This window comes from Gymnodraco acuticeps, unplaced genomic scaffold (genome assembly GCF_902827175.1).
Source record: "Gymnodraco acuticeps unplaced genomic scaffold, fGymAcu1.1, whole genome shotgun sequence".
NCBI lineage: Eukaryota > Metazoa > Chordata > Actinopteri > Perciformes > Bathydraconidae > Gymnodraco > Gymnodraco acuticeps.
In genome coordinates this window covers 1,326,911-1,349,525 of record NW_022991091.1, presented here as the reverse complement: position 1 = coordinate 1,349,525, position 22,615 = coordinate 1,326,911, and the positions used below count along the sequence as shown (strand labels likewise).

At 44.5% G+C, this 22,615-nt stretch overlaps 1 protein-coding gene across 1 annotated transcript in view; it reads right to left on the bottom strand.

Moving 5' to 3' along the window:
- The window catches only part of LOC117560078 (ephrin type-A receptor 6-like), a 199,098-nt gene that overhangs the window by 135,939 nt on the left and 40,544 nt on the right, over nt 1-22,615 (bottom strand). Inside the window, exon 3 of the mRNA XM_034236834.1 lies at nt 845-1,508. Coding sequence (XP_034092725.1) covers nt 845-1,508 — 664 coding nt within the window. The remainder of the gene's footprint in view (nt 1-844; nt 1,509-22,615) is intronic.

Genomic DNA, 22,615 nt, shown 5'->3' with positions numbered 1-22,615 from the left:
ATTAATTAATTACAAAGCCTCTAATTAATTAGATTCATTTTTTTAATCGAGTCCCGGCCCTACATATAATACATCATACCTATATGATTTGAGGTTGTTGCACACATTGTTAAAATGCATGAGGTGAATGTAAATGAAGCTTGTATATTATATCAGCCACTTCATCTATCCACATTGCTTATCTATCTGACTCGCTGAAGCATCACAACGTACACAAAATAAATGGCTGTCTTCCTGGTCAGGTTACTATTTCAAACTGTTTGTTGTACCATGCTGACACAAGATTAAATGAACACTTGGGAACACACAGAAGACTGAATTACACAAGGATAAAACATACGTAATGTTTGCAATTGGGGGAAGATAAATAATATGAAAAAGCTACATTTGACGACGGTGGAAAATCAGCTTCCTGCACGACAGCGCATTCCACCGTAGTTGTTAAGTAGTAAATAGAGGAAGAAATACTGGAACCCTTAAAAACAAGTGATAAATTCTGAAATAACCGAATACCCTTTATGTGATTTTTGTTTAACGCTAAAAGAAAAAAGCATTCATCATTTATTTTGGGTAAAAACCCTGACTATGTCTTAAAGTTTTCTTTCTCACATATACAACACTGTTTGTCTACCCATATTTGTCAAACCATCAAGGCTTGATTGTATCAGAGGCTTGTATTCTGACAAACCTAAACCTTTTAGTTGGACCATATAACAGACAAGCTCCACACACTAAAAACCATGGCCAGTTTCGATTACAAATGCACTTTTCTCAGTAGGCTACAGCAAGAATAGCATTGATGAGTAAAATGCAAAATACAATTAAAAAAGGTTGAAAAACTCACCAGAACAAGAGCCATCAAACTCCTCGTAGGCAACACTGCAGACACATCTTCCCAGGGGCACCAGCCAGTCTCCATCAGCTCCACAGAACAGTTTGGGTGTGTCTCTTTCTTCAGCATGTTCAATACAAGCCCCCCTCACCTCAACCAAAGAGGAAGAGTCCACACGAGGCACTGTGTCCGGGAATGAGGCCAGGTTTCTTAGCGTGAACGGACATTTCTTATAATAAATCCTCACTGAAACCAAGGCAATGCAGGCACCAATGTCCTGAAATGCCAGGTAGAAGCCCTTCTTGGTCATGGGTCCCACCTCACGCACCTCAGTGTTCAGCTTGAGAATGCGATCTCCGAGGTCCATTTGAGTGAAGCTCTCATCAGCAGCAATGGTGTCGATCTTTGTGTACTGTTGGGGCTTGAATTTGACAACGTGAGCCTCGTCAGTCTCATGGTAGAAGAGGTTGAAAGTCTCCTTGCAGGTGCCAGACACCCAAGGGATGGAGTTGCAGTCCCTCAGGGTGAAGCGAAGCTCCACGTAGATCTTTTGGGCGGCCTGTCGAGAAATCCAGTTGGAGCGCAGCCAGTTGTTCTGGTTGGGCTCCATCACATTGCACACCTGGAAAGTATGGATCGGCCGATTCTGCTCGTCCATCTCTGTGATGGCATCCCACTTAAGAGAGGACAGAAGAGGGGAAGAAGGAAAAACAAAGAATAGCAATTAGTTAATCAAACAATAGTAATTAAGTGATAAGCCTAAAGTCTCTTCTGACCCTAGCAGGTAACTGTTCAATATGAATTTGATGGACAATAAACAGCACCCTGTTGTTAAGAATAAGAAGAGTAGTTTTTTTACATTTTAATTGTGTTCTGATCAGCAGTGGGGTCATTAAAACCCCAACGTGTTTTTTTTTTAGAGCATTAAAGTGATCAAATGTTAGTGCATCAGTCCCAATAGGAATACACATTCACCTTTGACTGTTTCTAAATAACTACCCCTCCACAGCGTAAAAGTACTAATCCAGTGTATATCTAGCTAGGAGGTGGTTGTCACGGTACTAACTTGTGAGCATGTGGGTATAGCATGCTAACCCACTAACATAACTAATTCATAGTTATTTCAATTGGCATATTGTCATTCGCATTCTTAATGTAAAATAAGCACTCACTCTATGTAGAAGTAAATTCAATTTTAGTTAATCCATTGGTAATCTGTGACTTGACAACATGTCTTGCATTACTGTAGCATCTAGATTATTCTTTTTTAAGAGCGGTTTAATGACTGCAGTTTTCAGGGCCTGTGGAAAAATACCTGAGTGAAGAGATTTGTTTACTATATGAAGTAGATCTGAGGCCATGCAAGGCAAAACATCTTTGAAAAATCCTGTTGGAATAATATCAAGGCAGCAGGAGGAGGATTTCAGAAGTTGTATAATGTCCTCTAGGTTTTTATCATTAATCTGATGGAATTGTGTCATGGTGTTTGAATGTTAAGTGGACACAGAGACAACACATCTGCTGTTCCTGATGCAGAGGCACTGACTGCTTGTCTGATTTTCTGAATTTTGTCAGTGAAAAAGGAGGCAAAATCATTGCACGCCCTGGTGGATAGAAATTCAGAGGCTACTGACACTGGGGGGTTAGTTAGTCTGTCTACGGTAGCAAACAAGGCACGTGCGTTGTTTTTGTTTTTGGTAATGATGTCAGAGAAGAACGATTGTCGTGCGTTTTTCAATTCCAAATTATAAAGGCCAAGTCTCTCTTTATAGATTTCAAAGTGAACCTGGAGATTTGTTTTTCGCCACCTACGTTCAGCTTTTCGACACTGTCTTTTTTCTGCTCTCACGGGCATGGCCTTTCTCCATGGAGATATTTTCTTCCCAGTCACTTCCTTTACCTTAGTTGGAGCAATGGCATCTATAACATTTTTAATTTTTGAATTAAAATGATCTACTAGCTCATTTACTGAGATGTTAGCAGGGGCAAGTGTGGAAGAAAAATTCTGAGTAAACATTTCCCTAGTATTTTCAGTTAAATATCGATTTGTGGTTACCTCTTTTTGAAAAAAAATTGTGAACAGAAATAGAGCTCTCAAAGAAAACACAGGAATGGTCAGAGACTGCAACATCAGTCACCACAACCTTAGAGATATTCAGACCCTTTGAGATAATTAAGTCCAGAGTGTGCCCCTTATTGTGCGTGTGCAACAAACAAGATTTCTGGCTCTCACAGACCTGTAACTTCTTCTTTAAGAGCCTCCTCTGTCCTCCACTCGTTAACTGTATTAATGACACCTGTTTGAACTCGTTATCAGTATAAAAGACACCTGTCCACAACCTCAAACAGTCACACTCCAAACTCCACTATGGCCAAGACCAAAGAGCTGTCAAAGGACACCAGAAACAAAATTGTAGACTTGCACCAGGCTGGGAAGACTGAATCTGCAATAGGTAAGCAGCTTGGTGTGAAGAAATCAACTGTGGGAGCAATTATTAGAAAATGGAAGACATATAAGACCACTGATAATCTCCCTCGATCTGGGGCTCCACGCAAGATCTCACCCCGTGGGGTCAAAATGATCACAAGAACGGTGAGCAAAAATCCCAGAACCACACGGGGGGACCTAGTCAATGACCTGCAGAGAGCTGGGACCAAAGTAACAAAGGCTACCATCAGTAACACACTACGCCGCCAGGGACTCAAATCCTGCAGTGCCAGACGTGTCCCCCTGCTTAAGCCAGTACATGTCCAGGCCCGTCTGAAGTTTGCTCGAGAGCATTTAGATGATCCAGAAGAGGATTGGGAGAATGTCATATGGTCAGATGAAACCAAAATAGAACTTTTTGGTAAAAACTCAACGAGACGTGTTTGGAGGAGAAAGAATGCTTTGATGCATCCAAAGAACACCATACCTACTGTGAAACATGGGGGTGAAAACATCATGCTTTGGGGCTGTTTTTCTGCAAAGGGACCAGGACGACTGATCCGTGTAAAGGAAAGAATGAATGGGGCCATGTATCGTGAGATTTTGAGTGACAACCTCCTTCCATTAGCAAGGGCATTGAAGATGAAACGTGGCTGGGTCTTTCAGCATGACAATGATCCCAAACACACCGCCCGGGCAACGAAGGAGTGGCTTCGTAAGAAGCATTTCAAGGTCCTGGAGTGGCCTAGCCAGTCTCCAGATCTCAACCCCATAGAAAATCTTTGGAGGGAGTTGAAAGTCCGTGTTGCCCAGCGACAGCCCCAAAACATCACTGCTTTAGAGGAGATCTGCATGGAGGAATGGGCCAAAATACCAGCAACAGTGTGTGAAAACCTTGTGAAGACTTACAGAAAACGTTTGACCTCTGTCATTGCCAACAAAGTGTATATAACAAAGTATTGAGATGAACTTTTGTTATTGACCAAATACTTATTTTCCACCATAATTTGCAAATACATTCTTTAAAAATCAGACAATGTGATTTTCTGGATTCTTCTCATTCTGTCTCTCATAGTTGAAGTGTACCTAGGATGAAAATTACAGGCCTCTCTCATCTTTTTAAGTGGGAGAACTTGCACAATTGGTGGCTGACTAAATACTTTTTTGCCCCACTGTATACTGTAGCTCTCATCCATTTGACCTGCTGGTCCAATCTGCCCAATAGGAAATGAGAGTTTCCATTCCAGAGGTAATTCAGGCTGTACCATTTTGCATAGAGAATAGAGGGGGGTTTTCTTTATTTAAGGGAGTGATCTTTTAAATACCCTAAACAAGCAATATTCCTGATATATGAGGACCATTATTGTAATAAATAGAGTTTTTTAAACATGTGTGCCTTATTTGAATATCTCTATAGATTAAAAGGGAAGCTCATTGTTTAAGTTGAACAAAAAAACAACCTGGACAGCTTGTTGTTGATTTGCAATATAAAATAAAACAAACACTGGCTAAATTATTTTCTCCGGCCTCAATGTATTCTCCTTCCACCACTTGGTCAATCCTTACTGTTGTACGAGAATAGACCAATGGACAATACATTTTAATTTCAAAATGCTTCAAATACATTCAGCCATTATTTATTCTAAATACAGTGGAAGTAATCTGTTGGTCAATGAACTACAAAGAGCATTTTTATTTAAATATAATGAGAAATCATGGTTAATTGTCAAGCCATTTTGCTCACAAAATGTTATCCTCAACACAGGCAGGAAAAAAATTGACAAACTAAAAGTCTATTTTTCCCTTATACCTTCAGGTGTTCTCTTAAAATAACGTCGGACTTTAGCTGCCTAGTCATCAGCTCTGCAGCTCCCAGGTCACATGATGGGGGCGTAAGGCAGCTTTGCAGGGTCATGAGGTTACCTGTCCCCATGTTGATGGGAGAGAAGTTAATGGGGGTTTTTAGCCTCCTGGTCCCGCACGGCTCTCTGGTTTTATTAGAGTGGGGACTCGCTACTTGGGCGACCCCCAACACCAGCCAACATCGACCTCCAAGAATCAAATTACCTGTCTGGGAAAAAGGGCTCTCAAATCACTTTGCTTACAATGCAGCATCAGACCCCCCACAAGCTGCAGGGTTTGCCTTTGTGTATGCTTTATTTTAGGGCTGTTATAAAAAACATTTAGCTTGTAGTGTGGTTAACGAATCGTTACAAATAATAATATAATATAAATATATATACACAACTATTACTTTTGACCCGATAGTGTCTCCTGGTATGAGGCAAGCATTATAATCAACATGTTTTCACAGGGACAACCAAATGATGCAAGTGGAAGGTAAGGACTGAAATGAATGGAGCTTTTAATTATCGACACATTCACAGCACTATTATTTTTAAAAAGTGAACTGACTACATCACACACACATATGCAAATAGGCACATATAGCCACACACCACATCCCCATTCTGGTCAGAGAGAAGAGATTCCAATTGTAGTTAATGGCTGTAAAATCACTACTTTATAGGCAAACACAGCACTGAGAGTTGCGATAGGGCTGCTGGTTAATTTACCTACACGCTTTGCCTGATAAGCTTTGTGCATTTAAAAACGCTGTTTTGCACTTAGCTTAATATTACCTCTTGATGAGAGTAGTAATCAAAGCCTAATGTTTGCTTTCACATACTCGTTATCCTTTTTAATAACATGTTCTAATTCAATCATCCAAAGACGACAGGATTTAATCTGCTCTTCCCTCAAGGTGTAATTGTCGCATCACAGTCAAACAAATTGATTTTGATTAGATGTGATATTGCCCATCATGCATCAGGCTATAACCAATTAAATGTGTTGGGCATACAGAAAACTGCAGTAAATTAAGGTAAAATAAGGTCATTCACATTGATATATGTCTCTTGTAATGGTAAAATCAATTTGTTAAATCATAAACATATTTTAAATAACAGTAATTTTGCACAGAAGGTGTGTCCCTCAACATGCGTTCAACCCTGTTACCCAAACCTTTTTAGATTGGCACAGGAAGTGAACAAACTGTAAGTCAGATGACATCAGCAAGCCATGTGCTAGTGCCATGGGTAGAACACAACTAAGTCCTCTCTTTTATTTTTCATATTTTTACAATCTTTTCAGTCTTAAAAGAGTGTGGCACTCTGACCCACTCAACACTGTTACTGATATTATCAGAATAAAGCATATTAATTTCAAAGTTATCTTTCTTGCATTAGATATCCAAGTGTGTCCTTGCCTTGAAAGTAGCATTACATGCTACATCTAGCAATAATTCCTGAGGTTAATTAGCATTGATTGTCAACCCTGTTACTTTCAACCCTGTTACTATAATTAGAGTAACAGGGGTAATTCTTCATTGGAAAATATACATTTGATGCCTAGCTGGGCAAATCACTTTTTTTGATGGTTTATTATCTGTTTTTCCTAAATACATAAAAAAAATAAATAAAATAAAAGGTTCATTTTTCAAAAATGTTGGTGTATAAATTGTCCTCCAATTCTGGAATGACCCACGTAATGCTTGAATAAAAAAATATACTCTAAAGATCAGGGAAACTCGACATTACAGTATCACACATTGCAAACGTTTTTAATACAAACATATAAATGGATCTTGAATATTCAAATGTTTGTAAAATGTCATGCTCGTATTCAATGTTTAGGGTCAGCTTATCTCCCATATTACTAATTTACAAATGTACCTACGTTTCTTCCATCTACCTAATGTCATATTTCTTTTTTTCATAGAAATGTATAATTTAAAATTGTTGTGGGTACAGTACGTATCATTGCTCTATATTTTCCCTTAAACTGTTATTTTGTTTGACTACACAGATGCTTAGCTTTTTCTTGCCATGGCACTTGAACAAAGGTTTAAACGTGCCGATTCAATGCACCCTTCAGGCCTTTTCTATCTGATTTGACCACTTAGTCAGCTTTAGACCTACAAAGGTTTGAAGGAGGAAATATGTATCAGCACCCTTAGGCCAGAAGCCTTTCTCTTAACAATGGTAAGCTCTACTGTTGAGGAGTGTTACTGGATGAATTGAATTTATACAGGAAAATACCTTGTCTTGGTTTGAAAAGAAAATGCTTGACATTTAACATTGGAGACTTGACTTGGGAATTGAAAAAGGTCATCATGAATTTGTATGGATACAAGTACAAGCATGTCTTTCATGAAGACACAGACAAACTGAGATTGGTGATAAAGTGTTTAATACAACAAAGCTGTTGCAATGGCTTTGAGGGATGGAGAATCAATACCATTGATTCAAGATCACTTTAGACCAAATACAATAAATGTTTTAAGTTTAGATTTGTTCAATTTAGTTTATTATGCACCAATGACATAAAGGTGAAGAGTGATGTAAAGTGTCTAGTTAAACTTTATGTTCCTACAGTGCTTGCTAAAAGGCAACCAAGCAAGCCAATGAGCCCCATTCACTCAAATAGCAGTGAATGTCACAGCACTGAGTAACAGCAAAGACTTTGTAAGCAAGTGTGTGACTATTAGGTCTGCTAGAAACTGAACAAAAGGCTTTTCACATGTGCACAAAAACACAGAGCAAGGTCAGACTTAACCTCAAGTATCTACTCAGGATATATTGGTTTATCATCGCTGCTTTATTTCTGTACTGAAGGGATTCAAGTTGATCTGTGCATGTGATTGAAGACAATACTCCTGTCAGACCATATTCTTTAACAAAGTAACCTGTGAAGGATGACAAAGATAACAAATAAAACATGTTAAGAATGTACAAATGAAAAACGCTCTGCAGCATATTGCGATATGCTGCAGAGCGTTTTATCAGGAGGTACAAGATAATTATAAAGTTAGGAGGTGATGGAATGAGCTGTTATGCCATTGCAGATAAACTGTGGCCAGAGACAGAGATAGAGAGGCAGAGATATCACAGTGATTTGTCCCAAAGGGGAAAACAATCCACCGTGATACGGACAAATTGCTGCTTGAAACACCAACTAAAAACTATTCACAGCCGAACTAAAAGCCTCCAGGACTTTGCATCATGTCAGCTAGCTGTTAATGTCAAGTATGTGGTGTCAGCAATTTGAATAAGTCACTCTGCAGCTTTGCTTTACAACAGCTGGGAATTGAGTGTATCTAAATTGTCTTGAAGGCAATGAAATTGATTTCCTCTTAATTGACGACAAATAAAAAGGGTAATTTCAGCGACATTATTCCTTAGAAATCATCGACCCTGACAGGACCCGAGCCGCTCCATTGTATGTGTGTGTTGCTGATTTGTAATCTTAATGTGAACTTATTTTTCAAAGTTGAAAACTTAAAGTGAAACCTTGTCTGGCCTCTTCACTACCTTGCCATCCAGCCTGAGCATGCATAATTGACAAACAGTCAGAAAATGTGACTGATTGATTGCAGCCTGAGAAAAAGGCCCTTATAGGCCATCTCTCTCGCTCACATGAAACAGAGCCAGTCGTTTTACTGGCAACTGGCCCGGGGGTGAGCTCCTTTTATTAAAACTGTGAAACCTGGAGCCCTATTGAGAACAGCACTTTAACAATAGTGTCATAAACCACTTCACTTGCCCTCAATCAAAATTAAACATTAAGCGATCCTGAAAAATCCCCACTGCAAATAAAATCAAATAATTAAACTCAATTTAAACGTCAAATGCCCCTCTGTGTGAATGAGAGTGTATTATGACCTACTATAAAATAATTACTTCATAATTATATTAGAACAGAAACCATTCGGGCAGGTTAAGGAATGGAGCTTTTAAAGATTTACTGTCAGACCAGCAGGAGACCTGCTCATTGTATGATAATGTTTACATCCACACACACACACACACACACACACACACACACACACACACACACACACACACACACACACACACACACACACACACACACACACACACACACACACACACACACACACACACACACACACACACACACACACACACACACACACACACACACACACACACACACACACACACACACACACACACACACACACACACACACACACACACACACACACCACACACACACACACACACACACACACACACACACTATAATCTGCATTATCTGTCTTAAAGCAAACAACTACGTAAATCATCTTGTAATTTGGGAAAATCTACTTTTTGCAGAAAACAAGGCTACAGCAATGGTTGGAATCTAGCAAGCACCACTGTAATTTAGAAATACATTAAAAAGGTCCAATGTGAAACACACAGGTTATTGTAAATAGTTTATTGTTGGTGGCAAGGATAAATACAGTGAAATCCCAGGGTTATATTGTGTCAACAGGAGACTAAATCTGAATAAATACTAACCTCTTTTCTCTTCTCCTGGGGATCGAGGGACAGCAGCCTCTCCTGCTTTAATTACAACAGGACATACTGCTGTGGTCAGACACACAATGTTTCAAAGGTCTTGGCTGGGATTGGTTTTTCAGCAACCTCTTGAGAGACTCTTAAATAAATTAAAGATTTAAATGCCATGAACACCCAAAACCAGCTTTCTTTTTTTAAATCATCTCTTTTTCAGTGTGTTTCCTATCATCCTCCAAACAAAACTATAGGTTACTTACGTAACCCCAGTTCTCAGAGTAACATGAAGTGAGATATCTCACTATGGGATGCGCCTCATCGCGGAGCAAACAGAAGCATCAATCTCATTACGCCAATCCTGATTGGCTGGTGATCTTGACGTCAGCGTCAGGGAATTCACCCCCTATAAGTAGCTTGCGCCACGACGCATGCGTCATTCAAAATAAGCACCTCTTCTCGCTTCAACATAGCAAGGAGGGCCGTCTGGTGAGACATCTCACTTCATGTTACTCTGAGAACTGGGGTTACGTAAGTAACCTATAGTTCTCATTCATAACACTCCGTTCGATGTCTCACTATGGGAAATTGTAGCTCCCGTATTGTCAGACGAGCTTATCTAAAAAATCACCAAACCAACCAGAACTTAACAGGTAGAGCTCTGACTCAACCAGGTGCCCAGCACTGCTTGAGTCACACTGGGAGCAGAACGTCCAGCCTGTTAAGAGGCGGACAAAAGTGAGCGGCGAGGACCAGCTCGCCGCTGCACCAATGTCTTGGATGGGAGACATCCTGGACAGAGCCCAGGATGCAGCCAGACACTGAGTCGAAAGAGCTCGCGGACCCGAGGGTGCCTGCGAACTCTGACTCGTATGAGCCCCAAAGCAATTGCTTCCACAAACCAGTGGGAGAGCCGTTTCTTAGTAACAGGCTTGCCCTTATAAGGGTTAGCCCAGGACACAACGGGTTGGTCATTATGACGAAGCACCCTTGATCTGTCCCTGTACGTGCGTAAAGCACGGGCTGGACACGGCAAATCCGGCCGCTGTTCCCCGGAGGAATACAGTGGCGGGGAGGATGCCTCAATGTCAAATGTGGTACCTGAACCAACCGCCTTAAGATAAAGGTAGGGTTGGGCTTCAACCACACTCTGTTTGCCCTGGGGCGAACTGAGTGCATGAAGACTGTACAGATAGCGCATGAGTGCCACTGGCTCGCTTGGCAGCTGCCAGGGTCAGCTTCATGTCACACTGTATTCAGATTGTACCACTCACGGGCCAGGCCCATAGAGCCAAGCACTCTGGGTGTGGGTGAAAGATTGCCCCCCCCGCTTGGGACAGTATGTCCCTGCGTAGTGGGAGCTGCCATGGCTGCCCGCACAGCAGCTGATATATCTCCGCTGGCCAGTACATAGCTGGCCAGTGCGGAGCTATCAGGATAAGTGTGTGGCGTTGCTCTCTCACTCTGGCCAGAGTTGGGGGTATCAGAGCCAGGGGTGGGAACGCGTACAGAAGGCCCGGGGGCCAATCGTGCGCGAGTGCATCCACGCCTAACGGTGCATTTAGATCGCGCATCGAAAAGAACAGCTGACACTGAGCGTTGTCTTTCGATGCGAACAGATCCACCGCGGCTCTGCCGTAACGCACCCACAGCTGGCTCACAATCCTTGGATGTAGAGTCCAGTCTGCATAAAGTGGTATACCTCTGGACAGTAGATCTGCCCCGAGGTTCATCACTCCCGGTACGTGCGTCGCTCTCAGAGAGAGGAGACGTCTACCGCTCCATAGGATCAGTTTGCGCGCCAGTGTGTGTAACTGGAGAGAACGCAAACCCCCTTGGCGGTTAATATACGATATTGTGGTCGTATTGTCTGTCCTCACGAGGACGTGATGTCCCCTGAGGAAAGGCAGAGAGCGTTTTAGGGTGAGAAACACCGCTAAAAGCTCCAGGTAATTTATGTGCGCCCGCTGGAGGTCTCTGCTCCAGAGACCCCTCACCGGGCGACCTTCATAAATACCTCCCCAACCTGTCAGACATGCGTCCGTGGTGACCACTTTCCGTGAAAGGACAGCACCCATAGGCACACCTCGTACTAGAAAAGTCGGGTGCAGCCAGTGGCGCAGTGCCATTACGCATTTCACAGTAACCATCACTCTGTATCACTCGGGTTTAGTTTTAGGGCGGCCACCCAGCGCTGAAACTCCCTCATGTGTAAGCGTCCCAGTCGTACGACCAGGATGGCTGACGCCATGAGCCCCAGCAATCGCAGGCATGATCTGAAGAGAACATGTTTGCGCAGCTGGAAAAGAGCGAGACAAGCTCTGAAAGCTTTCACTCTTTCCACTGACAAGCGAGCTGAAAAGGGCACCGAGTTCAGGCGTAAACCCAGGAAGAGTATAGTCTGCGCGGGGCACAACATGCTCTTCTCTGTGTTTATTATGAAACCCAGGTTGAGCAGGTGCTTTACGAGGACATTTGTCTGCGTAACAGCCTCCTGCTCCGACTGTGCGAGAAGCAGCCAGTCGTCCAGGTAGGTCGCCAGGCGAATACCCTGTTGTCTTAACGGGGCTATCGCGGCTTCCGTACATCGTACAAACACACTTGGACTGAGAGACAGACTGAAGGGGAGTACTCTGTATTCATAACAGATCCCCTGAAATGCGAATCTCAGATATTTCCTGTGTGGGTAATATACTGGGATGTGAAAATACGCATCTTTCAGGTCGACTGATGTAAACCAGTCGTCTTGTCGCACGAGCCGCAGCAGAGATGTGTGAGTGAGCATTCTGAACTTATATCTTTTTAGATATTTGTTCAGAGCCCTCAAATCAAGTATTGGCCGAATTCCGTTCCCTCCCCGTTTGGGAACGAGGAAGTACTTGGAATAGAAGCCGCCCTGACTCTGCTCGGCGGGTACAATAGATATAGCCCTCTTTTCTAGGAGTGAGAGAATCTCTCTCTCCAGAATATGGGCTGACTCTCCTCGGGCCTGCGAATGCAGAATGCCTGAGAAGCGAGGGGGGGTGACGGTGACTTGGAGTCTGTAGCTCCGTGTAACTGTCTTGAGAAACCCAAGCAGATGTCGTGAGCATCTCCTGCTGTATGCTCCTGAGAGCCAGCTGAGATGTCACGTCTCTTCCCCTCTGAGTCTCTATTTGTTGTGTTATGGGGCCCTCCAGTGTCTGAGCACTGTGGTGCCCCATTTCGACAATCCCCACCGACACAGCGCACGCGCGTGGCGGTGGTGCCCTTACGGCTCCAGCCGGCACTGCGCATGCGCGTGACGGTGGTGCCTTCACAACCCAAGCCGGCACTGCGCATGCGCGTGACGGTGGTGCCTTTACAGCTCCAGCCGGCACTGCGCATGCACGTGACGGTGGTGCCTTCACAACCCCAGCCGGCACTGCGCATGCGCGTGACGGTGGTGCCTTCACGACCCCAGCCGGCACTGCGCATGCGCGTGACGGTGATGCCTTTACAGCTCCAGCCGGCACTGCGCATGCGCGTGACGGTGGTGCCTTCACGACCCCAGCCGGCACTGCGCATGCGCGTGACGGTGATGCCTTTACAGCTCCAGCCGGCACTGCGCATGCGCGTGACGGTGATGCCTTTACAGCTCCAGCCGGCACTGCGCATGCACGTGACGGTGGTGCCCTTACGGCTCCAGCCGGCACTGCGCATGCGCGTGACGGTGGTTCCTTCACAACCCAAGCCGGCACTGCGCATGCGCGTGACGGTGGTGCCTTTACAGCTCCAGCCGGCACTGCGCATGCACGTGACGGTGGTGCCTTTACAGCTCCAGCCGGCACTGCGCATGTGCGTGACGGTGGTGCCTTCACAACCCCAGCCGGCACTGCGCATGCGTGTGACGGTGGTACCTTTACAGGTCCAGCCGGCACTGCGCATGCGCGTGACGGTGGTGCCTTCACAGACCCGTCAATTGTCCACCCTTTGAGAGAGGCCGTAGCTGCTCTCAGAAGGGGAACAGTTGACGGACTGTTTATTGTTTTTCTTTTCATTTTTTCGAGCTGCGCCCTTGGCTCGAAGCCTGGATGCGTCAGCGGAAAATGTTTTATGACAGAAAAATCAATAAGTGTGTGACATGTGTTTATGCGGACTTGAGGATGGTGTTGAGGCATCTCTCGAGGCGGCGGGAACACATTTAGAGCTGGGGAACCGTAGACTTCCAGCTCTGTCACAGAGGGGAGAAGGAGGGGCTGTCACGCCGCTCGCTTCTTCTTCCTCGACTGCTGGCCGAAATTCTGGGTTGGCTGCGCCTGGGCTGCAGCCGGAACCGGAGATTTTCTAGGCCAGCTCGCCCTCGTCCCCTGCCTGGGCTGGGGACTCAGGGCGGACTGCGACCTCTGCATTTTCGGTATTTTGAACCAAGCAGGGTTCGGAGCAGCTTGGACGAAGGGCTGCCGCTGCGAAGGCAGCGGCTGGGCCCTTCGAGGGAGGCAGAGGGCCTCGTCCTCCTTCTTTTCCGACTCGCATCTCCTCTGCATGGAGGCAAGAGCGGAGCCGAAAATCCCTTTGGGAACGATGGGCATGTCAAGCACATCCTCCTTTTCCCGGTCTGGGAGGTTGGTGAGGTTGAGCCATCTAGCTCTTTCCTGCACCACCATGATCCCCATTGTTTTGCCCGTGGCTTGGACGGCGCAGCGTTGGACACGGAGACAAATGTCTGTGACCGCGGCCAACTCATCCAGAACGGCCGGTCCAGGATTACTCAAATCCTCACAGAGCTCCGCTTGGTATGCGGTTAGCAGTGAGGAAACACGGACAACGCTGCGGCTCTGTAGGACCGTTCAGTCATGGTCGACTGGAAACTGTCCAGCTTCGCTGGCAGCGTGGGGTTCCTGCTTGGTGACGGGCCCATCCTCGGTAGGAGGTGGGCTGCCACCAGCAGTTCCATCGGCGGTATGCGGAGCAGGCCGAGCCTCTGCGGGCGAGACCATGGTGAGGTCTCGCCGGGAGCTGCCGCCTGGTGGGTCGTGGGGCTCCGTTCCCACGTCTCTTGCCGCCACCGGGTCCCGGCCTGACACGGCGTGGGATCCCGGTTCCGCAGCTGCCGCTGTTAGTGAGCCCCAGACCGACACAGTGAGGGGCTCAGTCTCTGCGGCGGACGCCCCCGTGTCTTGATTGCCAAACGGCGAATCAGTGGACATGAGGGAGTCCTGTTCCAACAAGCTAGCTTGGTGTGCTAGCCGTCGGTGGAGGCTCTTTCGGATGAAACGGGCACAATGCCCGCACGAGCCGGGGTTGTCGATAGCCTCCTGGGCGTGTTCCAGCCCGAGGCAGGACGAGCAGACCTGGTGTGAGTCTGTGCCTGCTATCTTCAACCCGCAGCCGCATGACCGAGCCTCCGAGTCCCTGACTCCTCTGGTGTGAGGGGGAAGCTAGCTAGCAACAGGTGCGTAGCTAGCTTGAGAAAAAATCAAAACCTTACCTTACTTTCCGGGGAAAGAAACGGCGAGGTCGATTTTAATACTAACTGGCGTTAGTATTACCGTCTTCTTGCAAAGCAGAAGGAGTAGCCGGCGAGCGCCCGTCGACCGAAATGGTTATATTTGGGTTCAGTCTGTGGACCGTTAAGCTTGTCCGGCTACTATAGAGATGTGTTCTGAAGCGAGAAGAGGTGTTTGAATGACGCATGCGTCGTGGCGCAAGCTACTTATAGGGGGTGAATTCCCTGACGCTGACGTCAAGATCACCAGCCAATCAGGATTGGCGTAATGAGATTGATGCTTCTGTTTGCTCCGCGATGAGGCGCATCCCATAGTGAGACATCGAACGGAGTGTTATGAATGAGAACATTATATTCAAAACATTACCATCAATGAAATGCAATTCCTTTTAGCAAGTTGATCAAGGAATGAAGTCAATTTGAAAATAAAATCAGCTATATTCAACATAAAGTGACCATTTCAGATTTATATTAGAAATATTTAGATCTATTTATACTTTTGCCGTTAAACATCAGCCAGGCAATTCAGATTGCGTTGCAGTGTGTCAAGTGAAAGTTACCACTTTGCACCACAAATGACACTGTCTGTGCACATTTATAAACACAAATATATATAAAAAAGCCGTCCCTATCAATGGTATGTTGATATCTATTACTAGTAGGGCTGTCAGTCGATTAAAATATTTAATCGCGATTAATCGCATGATTGTCCATAGTTAATCGCGATTAATCGCAAATTAATCGCACATTTTTTATCTGTTCTAAATGTACTTTAGAGGAATCTTTTTCAAGTTTGTAATACTCTTATCAACATATGAGTGGACACATATGCTTTATGCTAATGTTTATTATCATTTGAACAATGACAAATATTCTCATGAATATTAAACACAACAACCTCTGAACATTACCAATATTCGCCTCAATTCAACCTGGAACCTCTCTCATACAATAATACAATACAAATGGTGTGTGTGTGTGTGTGTGTGTGTGTTTGTGTGTATGTGTGTGTGATGGATCGTTGGAGCTATGTGCAACTCAAGGCATATGCTCGAACGGGAGCTGCCTGGACGCTGCAATCATGTTGCGCACTATCCGTGCTGAGTGTGCTGACTTTTCGTACAATGTCCCACTGTCTGGCTTCCTGCATAAAGTCAAGTGCTCGGCGCAGTTGTGGCGAAATGTCGCTCCTCTGTTTTCATTTAAACAGCTCCATATCCGTTAGCGCAGCTAGCTAGCACCAGATGCTAACAACAACAATGCACGTAAGGTCTCTCTCTCGCTCGCTCGGGCCACACATACACACACCCTCCCGGTCCTCCCAACAGCCAGTCGGTGCCTGCCGGTGAGCGTGGAAGTGTGGTCTGCCACAAGCGGGCGGCAGGAGCGGGGCTGTCGGCATCAGCTTGTAGATCAGTGACCTGCCAACTGGCGGCCCGCGGGCTACATCCGGCCCGCCAGACATTCTCATCCGGCCCGCACGACTGGGGTGACTGTGGCGTTGGCGGAGTGGTTACTGCGTTCGCCCCACGCCCATTTTTTTTTTTACAACGTCTCGTGAGTAAGGCGCAGTGACAGTAGACTGCGAAACCTTCCCTGCCTTGAAGAAGAAGTGATCCTTCGTTGTGAAGAGTCTGCTTTGTGCGCTCCGCAACACAGCAGTAGCCCCGCTGCGATAGAGTCCAACAGAGAGGCATGAGCTGCGGGACAGTAGCCTAGAAGCAGGGTTGGGTTGTAACGGAATACATGTAGCCTAACAGCGTTACGTAATCAGAATACAAAAATCAAGTAGGCTAACTGTATTCAGCTGGCGTTACATTTGAAAAACGAGTAATCTGATTACAGTTACTTTCGTAAACCTGAAGTGAATACATTTTGGAATACTTATTGGAATTATTGGTGGAAAAGTTTCCTCACAAAATGTAATATTCATTACCTGCAGAACTGTGTGCACACTGCACAGCGCTGCAGCATGTCTGTGAGCGAGAGAGAGATGCAGCGTGTCTGTGAGGCCCCGCCCCCGCACGCAGATGAGAGAGAGATCTCTTTTAAAATATATTGAAAGTTAGAAACGGAGATGGTTAAATAAAATGTGCAAGACAACGTTTATGTAGCATTTCTTTATTGTCGAAATGATGACATTTCATAACGGGATCAAATCAAAGTGAATGGCCTGCTGCTGCTGAAGGCATGGGGCAAGTGACTGGAAAAAGTTTTAAAAGTTATTACATCGTTTCAGATAATAATAATAATACATAATAATGATAATTCATTCTATTTAGGGGCGCCTTTCAAAGCACCAAGGACACCTTACAATTCATAACATATTCCAAGGAAAGGTTTTAAGGCAGTACAAAGAATGCAGTCCGGGTGATGTTTTTTATGTGGGGTGCAGATGAGAGAGAGCTGTCCAGAATGACACCAAGATGTTGTTTTTGAGTTCTTGATAAGCCATTAAACAGTAAAATACGTGTCTCCTGTTCACCAAAACATACCCATCTGTTATGGAAAAAGAAAGTATTCTAAAAGTAATCTGAATACGTTACTAACTGTATTCTGATTACTTTCAGAGCATGTATTCAGTATTCAGTAACTGATTACATTTACAAAGTAACCCTCCCAACCCTGCCTAGAAGTGATGCTTCGTTAGCGCGAAGAGTCTGCTAAGCTTTATGCGGTCCGCAGTACCTGAGCGTGCCCCATTAGCATTGTGGACTATATAAAAATCGCTGGCCCGCGATAGTGTCTATTTGGATACATTTTGGCCCTTGGACAAATGTAGTTGGTGATCCCTGTTGTAGATGGTATTTTAAACTCGATGCGCTCTGAAACTACGGGGCGGCAGAGGAAAAAAAATACACATGCGTTAATCGCGTTAAAATAATTAGTGGCGTTACATTTTGTTTGTGTTAACGCGTTAACTTGACAACCCTAATTACTAGCACTGTTTTCAATTTTTTTTTAATTTGTCCTTTTTTAAATCAAGAAATATTGCTTGGTAATCTTTAAATAGTCACATCATGTATTTATATGTGCCAGTGTGAGTATACCCCAGGCAAATAGGGTGATTCTTATCTTGTTTCAAAAGTTTGCTAAAACTTTATCTCTTTTTCCGATCTCTCTACTTTATAATTCCACTGTATTTTCTCTGATTGTGCTTCTTTGGTTTTCTCTATCTAATCTAATCTATTTGTCATCCCTCTTCCTCCCCTCGGACCCCATGACTCTCCTGTTTGTCTCATTCTGTCTACCTGATGACTTCTCTGTCTCCCTCATACACTTTGGGTCTTACACACAGGCATATGGCTGAAGTGTGTGTGTGTTACTGTGTGTGTGGTGGAGGTGTTTCATCCATCACTGAGGGAGGCTCTGGGATTAAATAAAAATCTCTCTATCCCAGTGGACACACACACACACACACACACACACACACACACACCACACACACACACACACACACACACACACACACACACCACACACACACACACACACACACACCACACAACACACACACACACACACACACACACACACACACACACACACACACACACACCACACACAACACACACACACACACCACACACACACACACACACACACACACACACACACACACACACACACACACACACACACACACACACACACACACACACACACACACACACACACAGGGATGAGGGAGATGGATAGATGAATGGAGTATTTGCTATACTAGGGAACTTGATGTCAGCTCTTTGACTTTATGAGAAAGGAACAGAAAAGGAGAAGAAAGTAAAACAACTTAAACAGAGTGCAAGGAGGTGAGAAAAACAAGTGGGACTGAAAAATGAAATGTACTATTCTGGTATTTTGTTATGACTCATGAATATTAACAGTCACTGGGCTGGGGATTTTGACTACTAGGGAAGTGATTTTTTATTTGAACACAAAGGTTTGTGTGCGAGTGTGAAGATGGTGTGTGTGTGTGTGTGTGTGTGTGTGTGTGTGTGTGTGTGTGTGTGTCAGAAGTTGGTCAATAGAGGGCTCATTAGGGACACGTGGGGCTTAACTTGGGGGATTTTGTCAATATCTGGCAAGTCATTGCGTCTTACAGTGCCAACAAGGCAATCAATCTTTTGATTGGAGAATTATGGAAATAGATTTTCACTGTGTACTTTAGGACTTCCAATTCAATTACTAAAGGCACGCCAATGAGGGATATTGGCAGGCCACTGGACAGAACCTGCATAACAATACTGAACAGGTCATAAATCCTTTGTATTGACACCCTAGCAAAATTCAATTAACAAACTATTTTCCAGCCTCATGGCGGAAGTACTCAGCATGCATTCATATACAGTAATGTCCATGTTAAGTTGAACTCCATTTAGTCACTTTCTCTTTATTATATTTGATATGTTGTTTTGCTGTTTAGAGGTCAGTGTGTCAGGTAGGTGTAACATAAAAGACAATGAAATGACTTATTTTGGGTCCAGGAAACACTCCCACCCAACAATTGTTTTTTGTTGTAAAAAATAAGGACAATACATCCTGAATAAACCAGTGTGAGTGTTCGATTTGTTATTTTATAATTCATGCATTGGGTTTAATTTGTCTCGGGGAACTTCATGAATCCACAGGTAATTTTTGGCACATGTAGCACAAATAACTACTAATTGCCATATGGGAACATTTGGCTTAACAAATGAATGACTCTCACAGCTAAAAAGCAGCAACAGACATTTATTATCCAAACATATTGGAATGTGCTCTGCCCTCCATATCAAGCAAACTAGGTTCTGCGGTTATTTATCAGATGTTGTTGTTTACCAGAGAATGCATGCTCATCTTTTTTCTTTTAAATTGGATGCATTTTGATAAAGCTTTTCCCTGGTTGTTTGTCACTGATCTTAAGAGACTGATTCTTTAATTAAAAACAAGTAAGATGCAACCCACATTACTCTTACACACACCCACACAAACACACAGACAGTATCCCAGCAGCCGTCACCAGCACACCCCTAAATCAATAGGAACAAGTGAGCGGTGAGCAAATGAAATCCAAAGACCCTGTGCTTCTCTCATTCTTGCATCCATCACAGTGGATGGGTAGCCAGCAGGGTGGAGCCTCAGCACCCACACCCATCAGTCATCCCCGTGGTGCTCTCACGATGTGACGCCCTGTTGGTCATGGCCTCAGCCATCCTTCGAAGAAAGCCGAGGGCACTGAAGATAGAGTTCGACCTGTGTGACATTTTCCAGACAGCTCGCGTTGGGCTGATGTTTGGAGCTGATATGCACCGTCTTTGCGTGTTTAAAAAATAAATCATTTTGAATTCTGGTCATGATTTAAAGACCACAGAAAATTAATGATAACAACGCAATTAAAGTAAGACTCTTCAAGTGTTTGCATTTCCTCTGAGGCACATTTGAATGCAGGTTTAACAGACTGTTGAGTAAATTACCTCCCACTTCACTTGAACAATTTATTTGGTCTGAAATTGACACCTTAAAGGTCCCATGTCATGGCCATTTCTACTGATCATAATTCCATTGTTGAGGTATACTAAATGAGATGTATATTGTGCAATGTTCCAAACTCACATTGGTTTCTCATACAGCATCTCTGTATAGTATGTGTATTCACTCTCTGTCCTAAACGGCTTGTTGGAGCTCCTGCCCCCCCTCCCTATGAGCCCAGTGGCCGTCTGCGAGACAGCGAGACAGCGAGACACAGCGAAACCCAGGCCGAAACCAGCCCGAACACACACACACACCCGCAGCCTGGCTGGGAGTTTGTGTGTTTGCTCACACACGACTCACAGCCTCGCCGCATCCCGCCGTCTCAGGGAGGAGAAATCGGCGGAGCTGCAGCTGAGAAAAGATTGAGTGAGTGTGTGTGTGTGAGGAAGTCCGCGGATTGGTCCTAACGGCTCCGCGGACGTAACGTAACGGCTCCACGGATTGGTCCATTTGGGTATGGGCACGTCACTGTACCCAGGAAGAAAACAATGGAAAAAGAGAAATCTCCAACGAGGCGTTCTGGGGCAGCAGACAGGTATTTTCTGTGTTAGAGTTGTACTCGCTACAGGGTGTACTTTGAGGGTTTGTGACTCTACAGACCGTTTACATGCATAAAAACCTTCATAAACACACAAGGGTACGGGTAATAACCAGAAAAGCATGACATGGGACCTTTAATAATTTAACCAAATACCACTTTCATGTCTGGTGCCTTGCTCACGGCAGAAGGTGAACTGGGACCTCTCCAAGTAGCAGTCCACACTCCATACTTTAAAGGGGACATATCATGCAAAATGCACTCTTGTACATCTTTTATACATGAACATGTGTCCCCGGTGTGTCAGGGAACTCACCAAGTGTCAGAAAATACAACCCTCTCTCTTTTCCTCTATACCCAAATCTCTAAAAAAGGGGCTGTAACGGATCTGATACAGACTGATCCAGATTTGAAATATTTTCTACGTCACAAAAGTGGTGCGCTTAGTGCTCAATTATCCACCTATCAGGGGAATGAGAGGTTGGGCCACGGCCGGCCATTGCTGCCCGAAAGACGCTGGAGACGCTGTAGTACATATGCCAGGCCTGTAAGTGGCGCTGTAGTCTGCCACAAAAGCAGTGAAGAAGACTTCCCTTGCATGGTTGCCATGGTTGCCCTTCTGTTTATTCTCCGCTGTGGCTCTTTTTCTCCCTCCCCGAGGGAAAACAAATGAATAATGACTCTATATAATCATATGTAAGGGATAATGTGCAGCAACGCGGTCAGCGGAGGGATCTAGATCGGCATGAAGGTGTTATTTTCCCCATAATGACCGCGTCGCTGCACATTATCCCACTTATTACATTCTCAACAAAGTAACAATATGACTCCCAATATTAATTGAAATGCTTTTATGGATTTAGAAAATTATTTTATTGATTTTAAAAAATAGTTGTATGTATTGATTTAAATTGACATGCATCCGCTAAGAAAAATAGTCCGTTGTTACTGTTTGAACTAACGTAGCAACGGCAGGAACTGCTTGGATAGCGTTTTTGAGGAGCTTTTTGATTACAGATTTGAAAACATCGTTGCTTGCTTTAAAAGTAGCACAATTCATTATGTCAAACCTTGGAAAGTATCTAGATATCCCTGCCCTAATGCCAAATTAACTGGCAACTGAATATGTGTCGCTGTTTGATGTCTATGTCTGGACCGCTGCGTAAAAAAGAGGGTTTCTGCCCCGTTACTTCTCTTCTTACTTCTATAAGAATAAAACACGGAGGACGGAGATCTCTTTTCCCCCATTCTTCTGACAGCCCAGCAGCTGATCTCAAAACACGCTCTCCTGCAGGGGGGCGTGGTCAGCTGCAGCTCACAGAATCAGCCCCCTGCAAAAACAGTGCTGGAAAGAGCAAATTGAGCGAAATGAGGCATGGCTAAAATGCAGGATCTGTTTGGTATTTAAAAAAAAAAAAAACTATATTTATATACTTTATATGTATGGCCCTGTTACGTTCCCACTTGGCTAGGGTAC